General features: G+C 36.5%; 1 protein-coding gene across 6 annotated transcripts in view; it reads left to right on the forward strand.

Moving 5' to 3' along the window:
* The window catches only part of IL1RAP (interleukin 1 receptor accessory protein), a 143,652-nt gene that overhangs the window by 93,335 nt on the left and 27,886 nt on the right, over positions 1-22,431 (forward strand). For all 6 annotated transcript variants that reach the window (XM_012510558.2, XM_003256655.2, XM_003256657.2 and 3 more), the window contains 5 exons: positions 597-783; positions 11,905-12,070; positions 14,967-15,038; positions 18,918-19,044; positions 20,943-21,091. In XM_012510558.2, the coding sequence (XP_012366012.2) occupies positions 597-783; positions 11,905-12,070; positions 14,967-15,038; positions 18,918-19,044; positions 20,943-21,091 (701 nt within the window). The remainder of the gene's footprint in view (positions 1-596; positions 784-11,904; positions 12,071-14,966; positions 15,039-18,917; positions 19,045-20,942; positions 21,092-22,431) is intronic.

Below are 22,431 nucleotides of genomic sequence, written 5' to 3' on the forward strand. Positions count from 1 at the left end.
AAAAAACAGTACACCTATGTAGGGCACTTATCATGAATAGAGTTTGTGGGACTGGACGTTGCTCTGGGAGAGTAGGTGAGTGAGTAGTGAATGAATGTGAAAGCCTAGGACATTACTATACACTTTTATTTGTCTGACGGCGAATAGGTTTGTTTATACCAGCATCACCAAAAACGTGAATAATATGTTGCCCTACGACATTACAATGATGATTACATCAATAAACAATAGAAATTCTTGAGCTCTATTATAATTTTATGAAACCACCATCACATATGTAATCCATCATTAACGGAAATGTCATCGTGTGACACATGACTATTTATATACACTGACAAACACACATTTAGGATCACATCTGAAAGTGTAAATATCTTAGTACATTAATAGTAGTTAATTAATTGTGCCTGTTTTTTTATCCTATGATGTCAATTCGTGTAGGAAATGCCTCCACTACCATTTTATCTCCTACATGAACTTACGTGTATAAATGATGTCTCAGTATGTAGCATGGCTTCACTTAGTTCATTTGAATGTGGTTGCTATATGAAATCAAATGCAAATACTACCCATTCATTGTATATTTCTTTTTTCAGGAACACCACATATTGCAGCAAAGTTGCATTTCCCTTGGAAGTTGTTCAAAAAGACAGCTGTTTCAATTCCCCCATGAAACTCCCAGTGCATAAACTGTATATAGAATATGGCATTCAGAGGATCACTTGTCCAAATGTAGATGGATATTTTCCTTCCAGTGTCAAACCGACCATCACTTGGTATATGGTAAGGAAAATTAGACTACATTGTATTCTCTCTAATGGCTTATAAAATGATAATACTTATTTGCTGAGTTATATGTATAAGCAAAGGAATTTCTCTTCAGATTATCTGATCTATTCCATAATAACTTTATGGAAATATTTCACCACATCCTCATTTTGTACCATTTTAAAGGAAGTGGTGCACAGTACTTTGTCTCAGGCCACTGTTTCTGAAATTATTCTAACTAGAACACCCAAACTACCTTATTTCTGTTAACTTTATGTGAAATACATTTTAAGAAATGCTGCCCACTTCTAGTTCCTGCTTAGCGAAGTCATAAGCTATTAATTCTTGTGGTGAATTTCAATTCCTTGATTCATCAGTACTGCATTTTATTATTTATGTGTGTTTTTTTCTTTGTCCTCATTTGTGAGCACTGTACATCTATGGCCTTTTCCACATCCGAGGGATTTGGAAAATGTCTCGTCAAAATATAAAAGTGTTGGAAGGCAGCAACATAGCTTTTGTATCGCTTCAAGTCTCCACATACACCAAAGCCAGAACCCCACAGACAGAATTTATAACATAACTCAGTGACGAGTTATCCGTAAGAACCACTTTTGATAAAGTTAACTGAGACAAGCCACCAACAGCCTAAGCCCATATGGGATCACTGTTTGTGGGGAAGGAAGCAGACGGAAGTAATGTGGTGTCTGTCAGACTTGACAATAGGAGAACACCAAAAGAGCCAACAGGTACTCACTGGAAAGTGTGATGAGCCAATGTGAGAACAGGAGCTGAAATTGGGAGAGGGTTTTGCTCTCTAGTAAGGGGTACTGCAAGAGACCTATAAAAAGAAGCTCTGAAGGGGTGGGAAAAGTTGTAGTGCCTCACAGCTCTGAAATATGACCAGCCACGTTGAGGAGAAGCTACTATGAGTAGAATCAAAAGTAAGCTGGATGAGGACAATATATAGGAAGGAAGGAGAAGGACTGGTTAAAAATGGATCAGGAGAACAAAGCCAGGACATCTTAAGACCAAGACACCACCGTTTTGAAAAGGTATCTTGCTGAAGTTAGAAAATGCTTTTATATTTTAAAATTCAGAAAAAACTACTATTTCCTAAGTGAGCTAAACAACATTTTAAAATGATTCAAGATGTGAAAGAATAATATGAATCAGAAACATCTAAAAATTATATATAATTACGTAACTCCATACAAACTTAGAAAATAAATCATTTTAGAAATGAAATTAATTTAAGAGAAAGATCACAGAATAAAAAACACAATAGATAATACCTTAAGACTAATAGAAGGTGAAAGGGAGAAAAAATTAAAATTAAAAAAAATGACAAATACAATAAGAAAATTAGAATGGCCGTAAGTATATCAGATAAAGTAGACAGTGAGGATTACCAGAGAAAAAGATGACATTTCATAATAATAAAATGATCACTTTGTCAGGGAAACATAAAAATAGCAAAAGCTTGTGTGCTTAATAACAATGCTTCGAAAATAAGCAGCAAAAGTTGGCAGAACTCCAGAGAGAAACAAAAAATTCTACAAACACAGTTTGTTGTAAATTTCAAAAGCTAAAAATTTTAAATTCTGCCTCTGCTCAAGTTGTTAATGATACAGTTTGAGAGTCAACTTGAAGAGTCTTCTGTTGGCCAAAGATGAACAATTTTAACCGAAATAATTTGAACCTAATTGCAGTGGTTTAAATCCTATGAAGTCAGTTTAAATTTATAAGTTTATAATGACATTTCACAAAATTTAATGAGTTACATTTGGATGATGATAGGAAATCAGTTTATTATCTTGAAAACTGGTAAAGGAGAATAATCAAGTATTCATTCTGCTTTTCCTAGAAGACATGTAACATAGGGTAATGAAGTGTTGTAGAGAGGTGTGTTTTGTGAAGTGTTTCTAATAACGGATGATAATTTAATGATACAATTAGAATTATCCTCACCTTGCAACTCTCAATAGATTAATAAATCTAGGCATCTAAGCATTAATGACTGCTAACATCACAAGATGAAAAACCATCAGACATGTTTCTTCTGATAAAAGAAGAAAATATTATGTATTGATTCATATTACCAAATTAATTAAATCTGAGTCCGATTAAGCCTTTGGATCCCACCGTCATTTTGCAGGAGATATATAAATAACATAGAAATATATTGAACTGCAGCATGGATATGTCATCAATAAAATCCAGACTATGTGAAACTCTATGGGCCAGATGTGCTGGTTTTTTCAAAAGATAAATTATAAGAAAAGGAATGTCACGAAGAGGGACTGTATAGATTAAAAGAAACATACAAGACATTTAAAAAGTAGATAGCACTGTAGCATCTAAGCATGCATATATAGGTGAAAAGTATATAAATAAAAACAAGGAAGTGATTTTACTATAAAAGTATAGATAGTGACGACTTTGGAGGGTAGTAAAGGAGGTGTGATTGACATGGGCCATGAAGAAGGCCTTCAAGAGGGACTGGCAAAGTTCCTGGACCTGACTGATGGTTACAAAGGCCTTTGCTTTATAATAACTCATTAACTCTTAGATGCATTTTGCATGGTTTTTTTGTATGTGCTTTATTTTGCAATAAAATGACTAAGAGGGATGGAGGGAAGGAGAGAAGGAAGGTAGAAAAGGAGTGAGGAAGAGAAAGAGATACAGAGACTGATTTAAGAGATTTAACAATCAATTGCAATGAATCAACTTTAGTTGGATCTTTTTCATTTGAAAAAAACTATAAAGCAAATTATGAAAAGATCAGGGAATTTTGAACATGTAATACTAATGTTACTAATAAATTATTACTTTTTAAACTGGATAATGGTATTGTAGTTATGCTTGCAGAAGGAGTCTTCTTTTTTGGAGATACTCAAATATTGTTTAGAAATAAAATTATATGATGTCTGTGATTTGCCTCAAAATAATCTTGGGGTGTAGTGAGTACCTGCGCATGAAATAAGACATAGTCTCAATTAATACTTGTTGAGGCTGGTAAAGATACAGGAGCTCGTTGTCCTCTCTCTGATTGTAATTTTTCATAGTAAAAAACCTAAAAGATGGTTAAAAAATAATATTAACAGTTTTACATCAGTAAATGTAATATACCTTCCAGTTAAAAAAAAAAGTTTATTTACCCTGCAATCAAGGTTTTAATCTCGAACCTTATTTGATTTTTTAGTTTTATTCCCATACACATCCTGCCGTTTTCTCGTCCCCTTTTTCCTCATGCATTTCCTCTGCCTGGAATGTCTTCCCTTTTGAACAGACCAAATTGTACCACCTTTATTAATTGTTCCTTGTTCCCTACAGCTGGAAATCATATTTCTCTCATGTATTCCTGTTTATTTATACCTGTTTCAATATTATTTTTCACTTCTTTACTTTTTCTAGTCATTCATTCATGACTACAGATGGTCCTCGATTTACAATGGTTTGACTTAAGATTTTTCAACTTGATCATGGGTTTATTGGGATAAAACCTCATGGTATGTCAAGTAGCTTCTTATGATTTATGATGGGGCTATGGTTTCTACTGAATTTTTATCACTTTCACATTATCATAAAGTCGAAAAATCATAAATAAAACGGTCATAAGTTGGGGACCGTCTGCTGTATTGCGAGCATTAAATGCATTTTTGACTTAACCACATTTTTGACTTAGGATAGGTTTATTGGTATGTAACTTTCATCATAAGTTAAGGAATATCTGTATCCTAGCTGAAAATTACCTGTGATCAATGCAGTATGCCAGGGGGTTGAGGGAACACCATAATGAATAAAATATATGTCCAGAGCTGTGTAGTCCCAAATGACTTCATAATTTAATACAAATAAGTTTGTAAATACGAAGAATTTCTACTCTTATCAAAATGTTAACTTCTAAGTTTCCTAAGAGTGACAAGGAGAAATTACTGTTGGTTTTAAGGAGAGAGCGATATGTATCCTAGAAGACAGCATATTTCTTGAGGGCAAAGCTATGTAATGTCTTACTCTGCGTCTCCGATGATTTCCAGATTTCTGGTTTTCATGAAAGGATGACATGGTGCTATTAACCAAGGTATGAAGTAACAGAGGAGAAGCAGGTTTAGGGAGTAAGTAATGGGTTAGGTAATGCCATGTTAAGTTAGTTGCTGATGTCTGTGAGACATCTAGCTGGCGGGTGGCAGTGACTAGCAGGTAGTGGTTACATGATTATGAGTCTGGAGCTTAGGAGAAAAATCAGAGCTAAAGACAGAGAACTGGGTGCATTCATGTGATAGTTGAAGCACTTAAGAAGACTAAATAAAGTGAGAAGAGAACTGAGCTAATGCCATACTCTGGAGACACTATTCATGGGTAAATGGAGACATAAATTCTGAGAAGGAGACAGAAAAAGTCACAGCTGTAAAACAATTACCATGGCCAATATCCAACCATGTGCAGGTGACTAAAAAACACAAACAACATGGCCAATATGGTGAAACCCCATCTCTACTAAAAATACAAAAACTAGCCGGGTGTGGTGGTGCACACCTGTAGTCCCAGCTACTTGGGAGGCTGTGGCAGGAGAATAGCTTGAACCTACGAGGTGGAGGTTGCAGTGAGCCGGGATCGTGCCACTGCACTCCAGCCTGGGCAATGGAGGGAGACTCCATTTCAAAAAAAAAAAAAAGACAACAACCAGTAATGTTTTCTCTTATTTGATTAAGAAGTTTGCTAATAATTTCTGATATGTTGCTTCCTGGTCCTCTACCTTTGGGTAATCAACTGACACCTTTAATCCTAAGACTTCTGCCATCTTGGAAGCAAAACAAAGGTTCTTGGTCACTGCATCCTCCTGTCTCTGTACAGCAGTGCTCTCTTTGCCTTCTATTTTCTGCCTTTTACAATCATCCCCAAGCATCTACCCAGGTGTCTTGGCCCTTCTTCAGCAATTCTTTTTTAGTTGTTATCAATAGAGGTTCCTACATCTGTTCCTTCCTACCTCTGTGGATCTATCTTTTAATCCTCATAGTAGACTTATTTGCATTACTAAAGAGACATGGTAAAGATGTTCTCTTTTAGTAATGCAAATAAGTCTACGAGGATTAAAAGATAGATCCATAATAATAAGTTTCAGGAAGTTTGCTTTCCTGTTATCTGAAAGATAAAAGCTGCTAATCTTAAGAAAGAAAGAGGAAACTAATATTTCTTGCATTTCAGAAGTCACACGGCAGCATGCTGTGTGCTTTATGTTCATATGTAACACCAGCTCTGCAAGGGAGATACCATATTTTGACAGATTAGGAAATGGCGATTCAGAGAGATAAACAATAACAGCTAACATTTACTGAACACACATGTCGTTCCAAATGCTTGATTTTACTTAATTCTGTCAACATCTTTATGACATAGGCTGTCATGTTTTCCCCATGTTATAGTTGAGGAACCAAGGTATAGCGTGGTTGAGAAATATTTCCAAGGCCAGGCCACAGAACTAGGAGCTAAGAGTCTACCCTATGTAATGTGTCAGGAAACCACACTTTTACACTTTCATATATAATTTACTCAAAACAATGCAGCTACTAATGGGAGAGTCTGGGATTTCAGGCCAGTTCTTTGTGATTACAAAAACTGTACTCTCCAGAACTGATGTAAGGAGGGTGGTCCAGCCTTTACTTTTGGAGCTTAGGACATTTTGGAAGGGCAGGGTGACTTTTGAACACATACTGGGGTGTGGACTGGACTGTGGGACACAGGCGAACCTGTGGATAGAGGGCCCTGAGAAATCAGAGGCGTCTCAGACAAACTGAGATTACAGGAAACAGAAAACCAAATGTTTACATTTCCGAATTGCTGAAGAAATGGGGTAGGATTGGATTGTCCTCCTCCACATGCCTTCTCTTTCTCCTCTTTTTTTTTTCTGCATAGCAGAGTTTAGTTAATTTAGGACCCAGAATTCACAATTCTCTAATTCAGCATTAGGTATTCTAGTTTAACTCCTGTGAGTTAAACTGATGTTCAGCAAATATTTGCTGAATAACCCAGGTTTTGTAACTAGTCTGGAAAGCAAACCATAGTTTGTAAGTGATTTACAGAATTTCAAATAGCTGGCTTATAAAACAAATTCTGAAATATACTATGTGTATAAATGGGAGACTGCCTGTTTATTCACATAGGAACCTCCAAACATATAGAAGTAAAGACACAGGTAATGCAATCCTTTTGCTGTTGCTTTTGTTACTAATGAGATTAATTTAGAGTCTTTGGCGGGCCATCCTAACTTTCATATTTCTGTATTAATTCTCTCCCTTATAGTTTGATATTTAAAACTTTATCTTTTAGAGATACTTATTAAAGCATAGACAATTTTCTCACCGAGGATCAAAGGAACCATTTTATTGGGTGTTTTGTAGATTATATTTATGATAGCTGCTGAAATACTCTCACCTGCTATTTATCAGAATAGATATCATTCTGGATGTAACTTTCCACAAAGCTAGTTTTCCTTGTACCCATCCTGATTATTAAAATTGATATATTACCTCCACTTTTCATTTTTATTGGGAAATTAATCAGAATTGATCAAACATTTTTTATAACGATCTCTTGGAAAATAGGAAGATATTTGCTTTTCCAGATTAAGTGCTGTCAGGAAAGAACATTTCTGAAAAAGTGCCGGGCTTGGCCTTCTTGTTGGCATAGAGATATTGTTGAGAAGTTAGTTCAAGGTCTGTGTAGTAGGCCTTATTTTTCAAATGCCTGCTCCTATTTGATTTGACAACTTAGATTGGTTCTTTCTCTCTTTTCTTTCCCTACACTTCCTATATAGTGATTGGATTTTCAACCTTTAGTGTGAGAGAGTATTTATTGTATTTTCCTTCAGAGCTATACACATGTAATTCTATATGTGTACATATATGCGTATACCTATAATATTTGACATAAGGTTTAGGGCCTCTGAGGACTCAAGACTCATGACTTAAAAACAAAGCCAAATTCAAATAGCTATGAAGTCTTAAAGCCACTTCAGGCCATATAAATCACCTACTCTGTACTTTGATAGCACTTCATTCATATCTTGTGTTTATTATTCCAGTGATTGTATTTCTCTTTTTTCTGTACTAAGTCGTGACCACTCTTTTCCTGTCTCTTTCTCTTTCCCTTGAATACCAAGCACACAGCATAAAACCGAGCCAACTATATTGTACTTAGAAATTGATTAAATAATTGAATGAATTAGCCTGCCCTGTAAAATTCCAGAGAATAAGCGCCATTTGTGTTTTTTTTCTGGCAATTGTATACCCGGCTCCTAACCCAGTGCCTGGCCCATAGGAGGGACTTTGTAAATATTTGTGGTGTAATCATTGCATGAATTAGTTCTGTTAATTGGAAGTGACTAGTTTATCTAACTCTTCTAAGACTTCATAGCAAAGTGTATGTTTTATACCAACTTTATCTTGAATGCAAAAACTTCAGTAGATGCTACTAACAGTTCAAACCTTGTATCTCAATTAAACTATTTGTATCTTTACGTCTACTTTCCCTTTCCATCCTACAACCCATCATCCAATGTCTTCTATTCCAAATACTCATCAGCACTTATACACTCGATGAGCCCTCAACTCCATGCCCTTTGGGTCTTGGCTTCTCTCATTCATACCTTTGATCAGGCAACACTAACGTGTCGAGAATTTACCAAGCACCAAGTATTGAGCAGGTTTCTGACCGTGCAGATACGGAACTTATTACCCGCCCCTGGCCCTCATACAAGTTAATTTTCCAAAGGAGGAACTCTGCATGAAAACAGAACAGTATAATAATGTAGTTTAAGTACTAACAGTGAGGGAAAAAAAATTAAGACAATACAGGTGAGTTCTTCACACTTTTTCCTGTGCCTGAAGTGTCTACTTCCCATGTCTATCTTCTTCCTCAACAGATGTCAATATTCTACTTATCATTTAAGAACCAGCCCAAATCTTTCTTCTTCATTAAGTTTTTCTAAGTTGTTTTGTTTTTATTTCACACTCCCGTGCCCCTAAATGCCTTTTATTGTGTTTGTTGCAATCGTCCATTAGACCATGAATAACTGTAAGTTAGAATTGCATCATTTCCATTTTGGTGCCTTCACAAAGTTCTTTACACATTGTTGGTTTGTCGAATGGAAACACTTGTTCTTACTTCATCATGGCATTCCTCCACCGCACCCTTCTCCTCCCCACATGATTCATTTCAGTTGAAAGATCCTAAAGTCATTTCTTGTGTTGTTCTTTACCTATATGTTGTGGTCGGTTGCCACAGCAACCATAGCATGGTTGAAAAATCACTCTTCTATTTAACTTCTCTCTTTTGAATTCAGAATGAGGAACTAATGGGTCAACTAGGATTGTTTGTCTTCTAGTCAGACAAGTATTTGCTTCATTGTGGAAATTCACTTACTGTTAACTCATTTCTTATATTTTAAAGCATGTTTCCTATTCTTGGAGAATCTAAATCTTTTTTTATGTTTGTTTTCTTCTGGATTCCAAATAAATGGTTTTGAAATCATTATAACATTTTCAGGTTTTATTTTTAGCAATAGTTTATTATGTTTAAAATTATCCTATGTGTCTCAGGTACATGTGTTGTGAAGGGTCTAGAGACAGAGTTGCTGATAAGAAAGAGAGCGCTAACCAGACACACAGCAGGTTAATGTTAATAGACATTTGTAGTGTAACAATGCCCTGAATTACCCTCACACACATATTAGAATGTAAAATATTCCCTTTATTTCTAAAATGTTTTAGGCCTAATAGCTTTGAAACAGCTATAAAAAGTTTCTTCCATCACATTCTTAAGGAAATACTGTTGACAAGTTCAGTAATAATAATTGACTTCTCATCCTCAAAAGTGTGCCTCTTCAGTTTACCACTGATTGCAGGAATTAGCCTGTTTTAAGTGATGGAGCCACATCACGCTTTTCACTCAGGCTGGCTCCAGGGATGGCACAGGTTCAGGGCTACTGTATAGAATGAAGAGACAGTATCGGGTGAAATTAAAAGCAAGGACTTTGAAACAAGTAGATCTGAATTCAAATTCCAGCTTTAACACTGTCTAGTGGTGCGACGTTGACAGTTACTTAACATTTCTAGGCCTTGTTCATTCATCTATAAAACGGAGGTAAAAGCATTACAAACTTTACATGTTTGGAATAAGGATCAGACGAGACAGAGTATATGTTAAGTGCATGTCTCAGTATAATTTTTATAGCCTCAACTCACTGCTGAGGAGAGGTGTTCATTCTTAGGTAAGAAGCTAATGAAAGAACGTTATTCAGCTTTCTGGAAAACTGAATTTCAGCTCCCTACTGTGTTATCTAGAATATCTCTGTCTCATTTTTTCCGTCTATGCAATTACAGCGTATTTAGTCTGACCTGTCTGCTTCACAGGGATTTAAGAACAGCTAAGCTAACAAATGAGGGGGAAATACCTTTGAACTGTTTAAATGAAAAGTATCACAAAAATAAAATAGTTCTATTGATACTGTAAACTCAATTCAAACCAAATCTGACATAAACTTATAAGAATACAGGCCTTTGAGACCTTATCCTTTGTGATAACCTAAGGATATTGAAATCGTTTGCTGATGTGACAAGTGTCTACAAGTATTGCTTATCTTACAGGAGAAGCTGCGTTGAAGAAATACGTTACCCCAGCTTATAGTAGCTTCCTCTTGATGATCTTTTCCATGAAATGGAAGTTCAATGCTGTTCTTAAAATACACATTTCCTGTGACAAAGCATTACAAAATGTGCCTCAGTGTAACTGTCATATTTCAAAATACATGCTCCAGGAATTGAAGAAAACCTTAATCATACAAACATTAAAGACGAAATATGTGAATAAAAAAAATTGAAGTTACAAGCTAGTAGTAGAATCCCAGAAATTTAAAGATGTAAAAAGCCTTAGAGATAACCTAATCTTTTTGTCATAGGTGACATTGATATTTAAAAGAAAAACAAAAGCTTTTCTAAAAGTAAATGTTCAATATATATTTTTGTCACAGATAGTGTATTGATTTTTTTTTCTCAAAAATGGCAAAAAGTAATAATTTAGCCAAAGAGTGAGACTGAGAATTTGACACAGGATTCTGGCTATGTTGAATGAGATAGTTGTTGACTGAGATAGTTCAGTTTCTCAATTTTAAATGTCAACAGTTATATGCAAATGTGAATTAGGAGCAGAAATACATTCCTAGATCTTGATCAGGCCCATGAAGATATTTTATTTTTAGTTTCTGAAATCTGTGATACTCAGTTATAAAAATGAGATACAGTTGGTAGCTCATGCCTGTAATCCTAGCACTTTGGGAGGCCCAGGCGGGCGGATCATGAGGTCAGGAGTTTAAGACCAGCCTGGACGGCATGGTGTAACCCCATCTCTACCAAAATTACAAAAATTAGCCAGGCATGGTGGCGCGCACCTGTAGTCCCAGCTACTCATGAGACTGAGGCAGGAGAATTGCTTGAACCCGGAAGACGGAGGTTGCAGTGAGCTGAGATCACGCCACTGCACTCCAGCCTGGGTCACAGAGTGATGAGACCCCATCTTAAAAAAAAAAAAAAAAAAAAAAGTGATAAAGTAAAAGAAAAATACAAAGCAGTTTGGAAATATCTGATACAGGGAAACAACAGGGCGATTAAAAATGCCAAAATCAGACATCTAAATTGGGGCCTAGATTATCAGATGGAGTGACTGGATTCCCAAATTAATATAATCAGTGAGGAAATATTACAAGAAGAAAAAGAATTGCTTTCTAAATAGCAGGTCTTGCAGTTGCTCAAGTTTCCTTAGTCATTATTTCAAAATGTAACTTTGCTTTACTATCAACATAGGATGCCCAGAATTTGATCCTGAGACAGGAAGCCTGTGTTTTTGAAGTCACATCTTAGTTTAGAATTTTAATTTCTCATGATCGGAAAAGATAATGACAGGCGTTTCATTTATTCTTTGCAGAAATCTTGTCAAATACTTGACCAAAATAGTTTTATAAAAACTGCAGCATGAATATTTCAGTGTTTTGTGCAAAATTAGATGTGAGTGTGCATGTGTTTGTATATTTTCTATGCATGTATCTAAAAAGTAAACTTTTTTTTTTTTTACTTTTTCTAGGGCTGTTATAAAATACAGAATTTTAATAATGTAATACCCGAAGGTATGAACTTGAGTTTCCTCATTGCCTTAATTTCAAATAATGGGAATTACACATGTGTTGTTACATATCCAGAAAATGGACGTACGTTTCATCTCACCAGGACTCTGACTGTAAAGGTAGTAGGTAAGCATGATTAGTGTCCAGTACACACAACAAGCATGTGGTAATCTTGTTATGGTTTTTAATAGTTTATTACACACTAGTATGTAAATTGTGTAAGAAAAGAGATTCGTGTTTTTTGTTTGCAGCACTGTCTCTAGAGCCTCCAACAATTCCATGCACATCGTAAGCATTCAATAACTATTGGTCAACTGAATGAATATGTGAATAAATGAATGAAGTAAAGGTAGTTTGGGGAGGGAAAGGAGCACCAGACAGATCTGCATTCAAATTCTGTCACTGCCGCTTATTAGAAACATGACTTTGAACAAGGTCTGTGTCTTTATCTGTGCTCTGGAACTAAAATTGATTGAGAATATTTAAAAAAAAATTCATATCGTATTAATGCAGTTTCAGGCAAGCAATAGAGACTCAGCGCAACACTTTTGTCAAAAGAGTGTTTTACTTGGATTAAGTAAACTCTATTTTTCTATATACTAAAACTGCTGTAGCTATTGCTGAAGGTATTTGCTGACAATAATGTTCAACCATTATTTTGCACTAAGAGAACAGGGGGTGAGAAACTAGGAAAGTGGAAAGGGTAATTCTTAGACAGAATTGACAAACTCCTAGCAAACCCAGAAATAGAGAAGTAGTGTCAGGATATATGGCTTTTGGGGATGACCCCTAAATACCACTGTGTCCACTGTATTAAAAAAAGATAGCGTCTCCGGGTGTTGTTTTGTCATACCCCATGTTTTAACAGATGGAAACATTAGGCTCACTGACAGGAAGTAACCTGTTTAGAGACACTCAGTGAGTTACTTGAAGAAGTAATTCTAAATCCCAGGTCTCTGTTCAGGGCTTTTTCTACTGGTCTGACATGATTTAGTGTAAGTTAGCAACAAAAAGGCTTTCATATAGTGCAAATAGTATTCAAACAATGTTGTAATCGCTTCTCTTCTTTTTCTGCTTACTTTCTAAATAATGCTGAGTTGGGGATTAATTCATAAGAAAAAAACACACTAAATTTTAGAAGTCAAATGAATAATGTAACCTTATATTCATCTTGGCAGTTGTTTCTAATATATGTACTTAAAAGTATGCATTCTGGGGAAGTTGGGAATAAGCATACTTGGTCACTCTGATTAACAGATTTAAAAATTCACTGACAGATCTGGGCACTGGGGGCTTCTTTCTCAAATTTCAAGCAACACAAGTTTGTTGTTTTACAGCTGCAAAGTATTGAGTATTTATTATATGCCAGTAGCATATCCTTAATATATATTACTTAGTTTATTTCTCATAATGAAACTGAGATATGAGTTTTAATTATCCTCATTTTAGAGTTATGGAAAAATTAGCTTTTCAAAAATTAGGAAAAAACAAGTAACTTTGCTTTCGTATATTTATATGGTTAATATATGGCCAAATCAGGATTAGAACTTGGTTATTAAATCTTTGGAGCTCATATTTTGAAGACAACACTAAAAACTCTATTCAATGTATTATTGTTTAAAATTTAGGCGTATTGAATATTATAAAGAGCAGCAATCTCATAAACAAACTGATAACTAGTCATCAAGTAGACTAATGTGCCGGCCTTAACATCATGATTGTGAATTTTCCATTTATTTACTCATGAATGTAACACTTATTTAACCAGCCTCCATACTAGACAGTTTGGATAATGTTGTGAAGAAATACAGAGAGAAGAAACAACCGACTAAGGCATGAAAGCAATTAGGTATTATGCAACATAAGACATCTATCTCATGTAAGCTTTGGAAAGCTTTGTTAAGCAATCTGACCTTAAGCATGGAGGGTATTTAGTATATTTTATTTGTTTCTTTGTAAAGCGAAAACTATTTTTTTCTATGCTCAAAACACTTTTGTCACTAAATGTGTGGCTTTTCTATACCAAGTAATTCTCACCTTTTCCGAGGACATTAACTGCATGTCCTACAGTTTAATTCAATTTGACACCAGTTATCTAGAGTTAGCACAGACCCCACAGGTGAAGGACCCCTTCCTAAAAGACTCCCCCACCCCCTACTTTAGATTCCAATCACAAGCAATAGGTTCCCACGTTACCCACAACTCTGAGTTGTAGCTACAAACTGAAGGTGTCCTACTCCTTCCTCCTCAGGTTCTGTGATTTGGTGTAACTGCTCACAAAACTCAGGAAAAGCTTTTACTTACCCTTACTTGGTTATTATAGAAAATATTATAAAGGATTCAAATGAACATCCAGATGAAGAGATACACAGGGTGAGTTCTGGAAGGGTCCTGAGTTCAGAGCTCCACCCTCTCAGCTTGTGGATGTCCTTACCAACCCAGAAGCTCTCCGAACCTCATCGTTTAGGGTTTTTATGGAGGTTCCATCACACGGGCATTATTGAGTAAAAGGACTGGAAATTTCAGCCACAATCCCAAACTTCCAGGGATAGGTGAGAGGCTGGAGATTGTGTTAATCATCTATGGTCTTTCTGGCTACTAGCACTCATCCAGAAGCTATATAAGAACCCTAGCCACCAATCATTTCATTAGCGTATAAAATCCACTCGTTACTGCAGAGATTCCAAAGGTCTTAGAAGCTCTTGTGATAGGAATTTGGGACTAGAACAATATTAAAACAGAAGATGCTCCTATTACCCCTCTCACACAGGAAATCACAGGGGATTTAGGAGCCCATGTCAGGAACTGGGAGCAGACGTCAAATCTGTATTTCCTTTATTTTATGCTTTGCTTGTTTTAAATGAATGAAGTGCAGTAATTGAGTATATCTTGGACTATAGGCCTTCTCTAAAACAACTGACAAACTATGCCAGGAAGTTAGGCAAGGTTCAGAGAAGAGCAGAATTTTTAATAAGGCTACGTGATTTAACATCATCTCCCTTTTTTATTTCCTCTACCACAGGCTCTCCAAAAAATGCAGTGCCCCCTGTGATCCATTCACCTAATGACCATGTGGTCTATGAGAAAGAACCAGGTAATTACAGCTATGTCTCTGAATTTCACTTAGATTCTCTTAATTACAAGGAATAAAATGTCATTTTTTGTTAACGCAAGGAAACAGATGACTTTTGTAAAGAAACACATGAATTGAAACTGAAATGTCAGAAACCAAGGCAGCTCTGGATATCAGTTACTTCACTGATACTGTGGGCAACTCCGGAATTTTTTGCTTCACTCTCAGTATCTGCTCCCTTCTCCCTCCGCTAGCCATCTTCCTCTCCCGATTAGTGATTTCTGTTTGATGCAAACTTTAGCTTGTACAGGGCTTTGATTTGCCAAGGCTGCGACATGAGCACAAGATTTAGACATCCTTCAAGCTCCTGCTCCATTATGAAAGGTCAGTGGTGGATCTTGAAGGCAAGACTGTGAATATAATAGGTAACAACTGATAAAACTAGTAGACATTGATGCAGAACACTATTGAACGCTTACTGCGGCTCTTTGGTTCTTCTTTTAGTTTCCATAACTTTTCATTATAGACAAAAATCACTGATAACTGACCAAATAATGGATAACATGTTGCTCTTTTGACTCGAAGCCTCCCACAGTTAAGTGAATAGGAAACTATAGAAAATTTTAACATTTTCTATGTAGTGTCACTTGTAATAAATCCAGTCCAAACCCGATGAGAGGTGTTAACCTAAATAACAACAAAAACAATAGCTCTCCAAAAAGAAAAGGATTTATTCAGGAACGAATTGCAGACAGCAATCCAGGAATATGAGTGCTATGGCATCCCATGCGGGAACCATAGCCATACCCAGAAAGCATAGGAACGTAATAGTTTTGAAAGGCAAAGTGAGGAAGGTTACATAAAGTTGTTTTGAAATAATTACCCTTGGTTATAAGAACCAATAACAGGGTAACATCAGTCCAAGCTTGACTGACCATTGGTGGTCAGACTTCCTCACAGAAATATTATTTGTGTAAGAATCGTGCTGGCCTTTGTGCAAGACAGTGGGCTCAGAGTCCTTGTACTAGTTTTTATAGTAGGCATGTGTGTGTGAGGGCCCCTTTTATATGACCTCCCAACTGTTTTTCGTTAGAGTGTGGCACAAGTGACTCCATTTTGACCCTGACAGCTTTCACAGAGGTATAAAAGAGCAGCTGTTTAAAATGTGCTAAAGATAATAGTCAGTTGTTAATGGGTGAAAACAACTGAGAGGATGCTATTCAGTAAAAAAAAAAAAAAAAAAAGGTGGAAAAAGAGGTATGTAGTTGTTAATGGAAAGCTGACAAACACAGGAACTGTCAAAATGCATCCTCCACTTGACACACCTCTTATTTCAGGCAGTGCCTGTTTTGTGTTTGGTAGGGAGTATGATTGTAGGATATGTATCAGAGAATGAAAAAAATCAAAAAGTTCACAGAGTGGGTACCAGACACATACAGCCCCGATGTGTATCTCTGGGCCCTATCTAAAGGGTCCTTGAAGTCTTCAGCTCACTTTCCTCAAGCCATAAGTACAACTTGTCTGACATGCATGCAGTTGCTAGGCTGGTCACGTGGCAGTAACTTGAGGGTGATGTTTCTGAGGGTGCTCCTTACCCACACTGCAGTGGGGTCCTCATGTGCTCGCTGTGCATTTTTGCAGCTGGCGACTTGAACTGGATTCTGCACAAGCACCACTGGTTTGCCAATAAGTTTAACGTGGATGTGGAACATAGATGTGGACCTCTTTGCCATCCAGTGTTTGGGTGAGCACTGGAGGCTTAAAGCTTTATAGACCTTAAAACACTGACCATTATAGGCAATCTTAGGGTGCATTTTGTGCATCCTTCTTACTATTTCTATTTGGTTCCTCTTGCCAATAAGCATCAGAAAAATTGTGTGGAGTCTCTTTGGAGTAGGGATGCTAAGTCTTCATGCAGAGAAGCTGCATGGTTTCTGCAGAGCACAATTGGCTGGAAAGGCTGTAACATTAAATGTTTATCTAGAATTAACATGAGTAGGAGTAAAAGTAGCTGTGGCATCAGGGCAGGCAGCAAAGCATTCTGGAGAGAGGGGGCCAGGGTGGCTGGGGAAGAGGCTGATGAAAAAAAATAAATCAATTAAAAGAGTTCAGGGACTTAACAAAATGAGATTTGACCTGTGCCAAAACTATTTTGAGAATTTTAAATATGACATTTTTCCTGGTGTGAATAAATTTATAGCAACAAACAATAATAAAGATACAATTGATCTTGTATGTTATATATGTTGACATAGAAATTTGATTTTACTCTAAAAAAGATAATAATGATCAACATAGATGGAGAACGATGCCAAAAAAATCAAGGTAAGTTTGAAAATATGACTTGCTTTGTGAAACACAGAGAACACGGTAAGAGGCTGAATTTCCTAGAATTAGGTATGGCTTTATATAGTCACATGAATACTCTTCCTGCTGTCAGGGTAAACCCTTATTAATAACATAAATATATTTATCTACCTGTCAAACTATGCTGACAGAAGGGTTGTTGAATCCATGTTCCCTTTATCTTTCTTAGTGACATACAGATACGGAAAACTGGAGGGAAAAGACTTAAGTACGTTGCATTGGGAGGGTAGATAGAGTATGGCCACTCAGTCAAATAAGCCTAAGTTCAAATTAGGGTGATGATATAATTTATCATCTAAACCAGGGCACTTTCTGTGAGTAAACATAGCCACGACCTATTAAGATAAGTAACCAGGAAAGCAGGCATAAAACAGAACAGTTCTGGGCAAACTGGGATGGAAGGTCAGTCTAGGTCAAATCCTGGCCCTTCACTTGTTACTGATTTAACTTAGGAATATCATTTAGCATCCTTAAGCTTCAACTTTTACACTTGGGAAACATAGATTTTAAAAAACACCTCATGGTGCTTTTGTAAGATTAAATAAGACCATTAATAAATATAAATATTTAGTACAATAACTTGTACAAAGTTCTTAGTAAGTATGTCGCTGCTGCTGCTGTTACTACCATTTTCTGCCTAGAGATCTCCCTAACCTCATGTTCCATCTCAGAGGGATAGCACAGAGTTTTCTGTTTTTAAGTTATCTTAAAATTTGTTGAATGCACCCTGATAGCTGGAGCATTTCAAGGTGGGCCTCCTCAGCCAGATCTCTCTGTGATGGTATTTCCCCATCTTTCCTGGCCAAGGACTGAAGATATGGAGAACCAGTCCTCAGTCACCCTTCTTGAGGAGAATAACAAAGGAGAAGAGCAGTCTGTGGAGGTCTAGGGCTAAAAAGGATATTGTCAGAGACTTTTCTTTTTTTTTTTTTTGGAGATGGAGTCTCACTCTGTTGCCCAGGCTGGAGTGCAGTGGCACAGTCTTGGCTCGCTGCAACCTCCACCTCCTGGGTTCAAGCAATTCTCCTCCCTCAGCCTCCCAAATAGCTGGGATTACAGGTGGGCGCCACCATGCCCGGCTAATTTTTGTATTTTTAGTAGAGACGGGGTTTCACCATGTTGGCCAGGCTGGTCTTGAACTCCTGACCTCAAGTGATCCACCTGCCTCAGCCTCCCAAAGTGCTGGGATTACAGGTGTGAGACACTGTGCCTAGCCTTGTCAGAGACTTTTTAAACAAATATCATCATTTTAGAATTTATTTAGATTATATTAAAAATGGTCACTCTGGTAATTTTATACAAAGTGATGGCCTTCTTTATTTGGTTTTGCCTGTTTGTTTTGGAATGAAGTATGGTACATTACCTTATGGGAGTCTACTAGAGAATTACTCATTAGCAGTGTTTCAGGTACACATAACTTGTAGCTTCTGATTAGTCAGAGAGTAGAACCAATATAGCCATGTGAAGGATAAACACTAATGGGTTAACTTCGTCTTTGTTTTTTGTTTGCTTTTTGTTTTGTTTTGTTTTCAGGAGAGGAGCTACTCATTCCCTGTACGGTCTATTTTAGTTTTCTGATGGATTCTCGCAATGAAGTTTGGTGGACCATTGACGGAAAAAAACCTGATGACATCACTATTGATGTAACCATTAACGAAAGGTATCATGGGGGCCGGCAAGGGAGGGACTAACCTTTGTTTCTCAACTTAATGATCTCTGATGCGTGTTCTAGTCAATGAAAATAAAAATTCTCAATTTTCCCTATCACTAACAAAAATCAGCAAGATTTTCAAATCTTTGGTGGCTGCATCCCAAACCAGGGTTACTGGACTATCAATGCAAGGAACAGATGCTGCCTGATGACCAGTGGAGAACTGAATTAGAACGTTCTGAGGCTGAGCATCTTCATCAGATTGTCCACAGGACATGCACCCTATTGTCTTAAGCCCAGCAAGATTCACACATTTATGATACCCACATGGAAGTAGAGAGAATACATATCTTACATGAATAAAAAGGTCACAATCAAGGGTTGTGGGTATGTGGAAACCTATCAGTGTAGTTGTGTTTTTCCTTTTCTCAATCCCAGTGTCTGGCCCTATGTATTTGTGCCTTAGGCAATTATGTTTTGTTTTTTTGCATTGCAGCAAGCGTGCATTTCCTCTCTCCTCCTCTTTCTTAACTCATATAACCTACAGTTACATTTATAATTAGTAATTTTTAATATTAACTAAATATATTTTTGTAATTTAAATTTTATCTTAAAGGTAGATGGGTAGTAATATAACTCACTTTTAAAATAAAATAACATTTTATTCCTAAATAAACCTGATTTTTTAAAGCGTTGGCAAAATGGAAAGTGTGCGTCCTTGAAGACAGAAGGTTCCACTGCAAATGAAGCATACCATTATGAAACAGCAATTGGCTCACTGCACCAATTAAACATTTGCAGCTGGTCAGCTACATGACAAAGTAATGTGGCTGGAGGCTCACAGGGAGAATTATTGATCTTTTTTAGGAATTTTTAACACTTTGCATCCCATCCTCATAATAATAATGAATAAATAATAAGGAAAGTCATATTGTTCCACCTTGCTGCTGTTGAAACGTACTCCGTGTTCATAGGATGGCAGTGGCATTAAGCTTAAGCTAAACCAATCAGAGCCCTTAACCAAATTCTCATACCTGACAGTAAGCCTAGTTAAAAAAAGAACCTAGATGGCAGTCAGCTGTAGCAGAGAGATTTTTCTCTGCGATGTGCAAAGGAGTTCAAAGGGATTTTAAATTTTGATCTTGGACCCAAAACACTTGATCTCTGATTCACTGAGAGTTGGATATATTTATTTTTACAAAGTTTACTTGTTCATAACAGCTTCCTCTTTTTATATGTTAGGATTTAACCATGAGAGTTCAGATTTCTGACCACAATATTCTAGCTGTGTTCAGAATCCATGCTTTGGAAATCACTGAAATGCATCGGCTATTCCTATGGGATAACAATAATACCTACATGAATATTTATTAAGCATTATTCCAATATTCATGCCTTAGCATATTCAGTCCTCAGAATTCCTGAATAAATTAATACATGTAATGCACTGTGTGGGCATTACAACTTCCCTCTTTTCCAAAAGAGGAACCTAAGACCTGGAAAGATTGGTTATCTCACCCAAAGTATATAGCCAGGAATTGACAAATCCTGGATAAAAACCCAAAAGGACCTGGCCCCAGAAGCTTCTCTCTAAACTGATACAGCATTCTGGCTCAGAAGTTTAAGCAAAAGAGATATTTTGTTTTGAAGAGAGATCTATAAAAAGAAGCCAGCGTTGGGATTTGGTCTAGACAGTGGGATAGTGTGTAGTGTAGATGGTATAGTATAGTGTTAGAATCTTACCATTCATACTTCGTCATCACTGCATTATAGGTAGCTCAGCTTATCAACCTTCCTCGCCCTTACCTGCAGTGGGGGTCTGTGGTTGCTTACTTGTCTGATTCATACACAGTCCATAGCTCTGGAGTCACTCTCAAATGCTTTGATTTTCTTCCCTCTATTTCTAGTATAAGTCATAGTAGAACGGAAGATGAAACAAGAACTCAGATTTTGAGCATCAAGAAAGTTACCTCTGAGGATCTCAAGCGCAGCTATGTCTGTCATGCTAGAAGTGCCAAAGGCGAAGTTGCCAAAGCAGCCACGGTGAAGCAGAAAGGTAATAGATGCGGTCAGTGATGAGTCTCTCAGCTCCAAGTTAACGTTGTGGTGAATAAGGACAAAAGGAGAGACCGAGAACAGGAGAGCTCCAGCACCCAGCCCGATGGCATCTAACCCACAGTAATGAATCAAACTTAAATGAAAAATATGAAAGTTTTCATCTATGTAAGATACTCAAAATATTGTTTCTGAAATTGTTAGAACCGTAATGCCCATGTGTAGCTAAAAAAATCCTCATCATTACAATGAGACACAATTTTGTGTCTGTACAAGTATGAAAAATTAAAAACAAAATATTGAAAGCTACCAAAGAGAAAAAACAGAGCCACATATTGTTGGTGAATTATTAAGACCCTTTTAAAAATCATTCTTGGTAGAATTCAAGAGTCATAAAAAAGATTGCATCATCTGACCTAATACTTTTGGAATTTTTCCTGAACAAATAACAGAAAGAGAATTATCTATCTTTTAATATTATTAGAAGCATTATCTGTAGTTGTAAAACATTATTAATAGCAGCCATCTAATTGTATGCAATTAATTAAGGTATTAAATGCTTATTTTCAAAAAATACATAATTATAATATTATTTTAAACACCATGTATCAACATTTATGCAGATTTATAATATACCAGTAGTCACAATTGCTAAAATGACAATCATTTAAGTTATGATTTTAAATGATATAAACATGATTTCTATGTTGATAGTACTATATTATTCTACAATAAATGAAAATTATAAAGCCTTCTTGTGAGAAGTGCTGCTCCTAAACAGATTGTGTCTAAAATTTTCTTTGTGTCTCTCACCTAACACAGAATCCCAGAAAATCCCTTTACGGATGTTTTCAATGGTCTTGAGAAAAGTACTGATGAGTTATCACACATGCCATCAGGTCATTCAGAATCATCCTGGCTCCTAATGTATATAGAGTGTGTAATATTTATTCAAAAATGAATCAAATAGCACATAATTGTTAATTTTACAATGAGACTTAATGCTTTTTTAAAGCTAAAACAGGATTCACCTCAAACTTTCATTACAATTTAAAAAGTAAATAGCAAAGGCCTGAAACGTATATGCCTCGTATGAAGTATTAGTGAATCAGTTCAGGGTAATTCATTGCTTCTGTTCCTCAGAAGCCAGTGTGAAAAGGAAAGACCGAAGTACATGACGTAAGGCAGCCTCCCAAACTGAGTTCTCGGGAACACTGCTAAGAAGCAGTATTGTCCTGCAATGCATTATTATACTCTAGAGTCAGACCACCTGTGTTGAAATTCTGGTTTCTGCGCATCCTAACTCTGTGAAAAGTAAATGTCTCCGAGCCTCAATTTCCT

The sequence above is a fragment of the Nomascus leucogenys genome, chromosome 11 (assembly GCF_006542625.1).
Source record: "Nomascus leucogenys isolate Asia chromosome 11, Asia_NLE_v1, whole genome shotgun sequence".
Lineage (NCBI taxonomy): Eukaryota > Metazoa > Chordata > Mammalia > Primates > Hylobatidae > Nomascus > Nomascus leucogenys.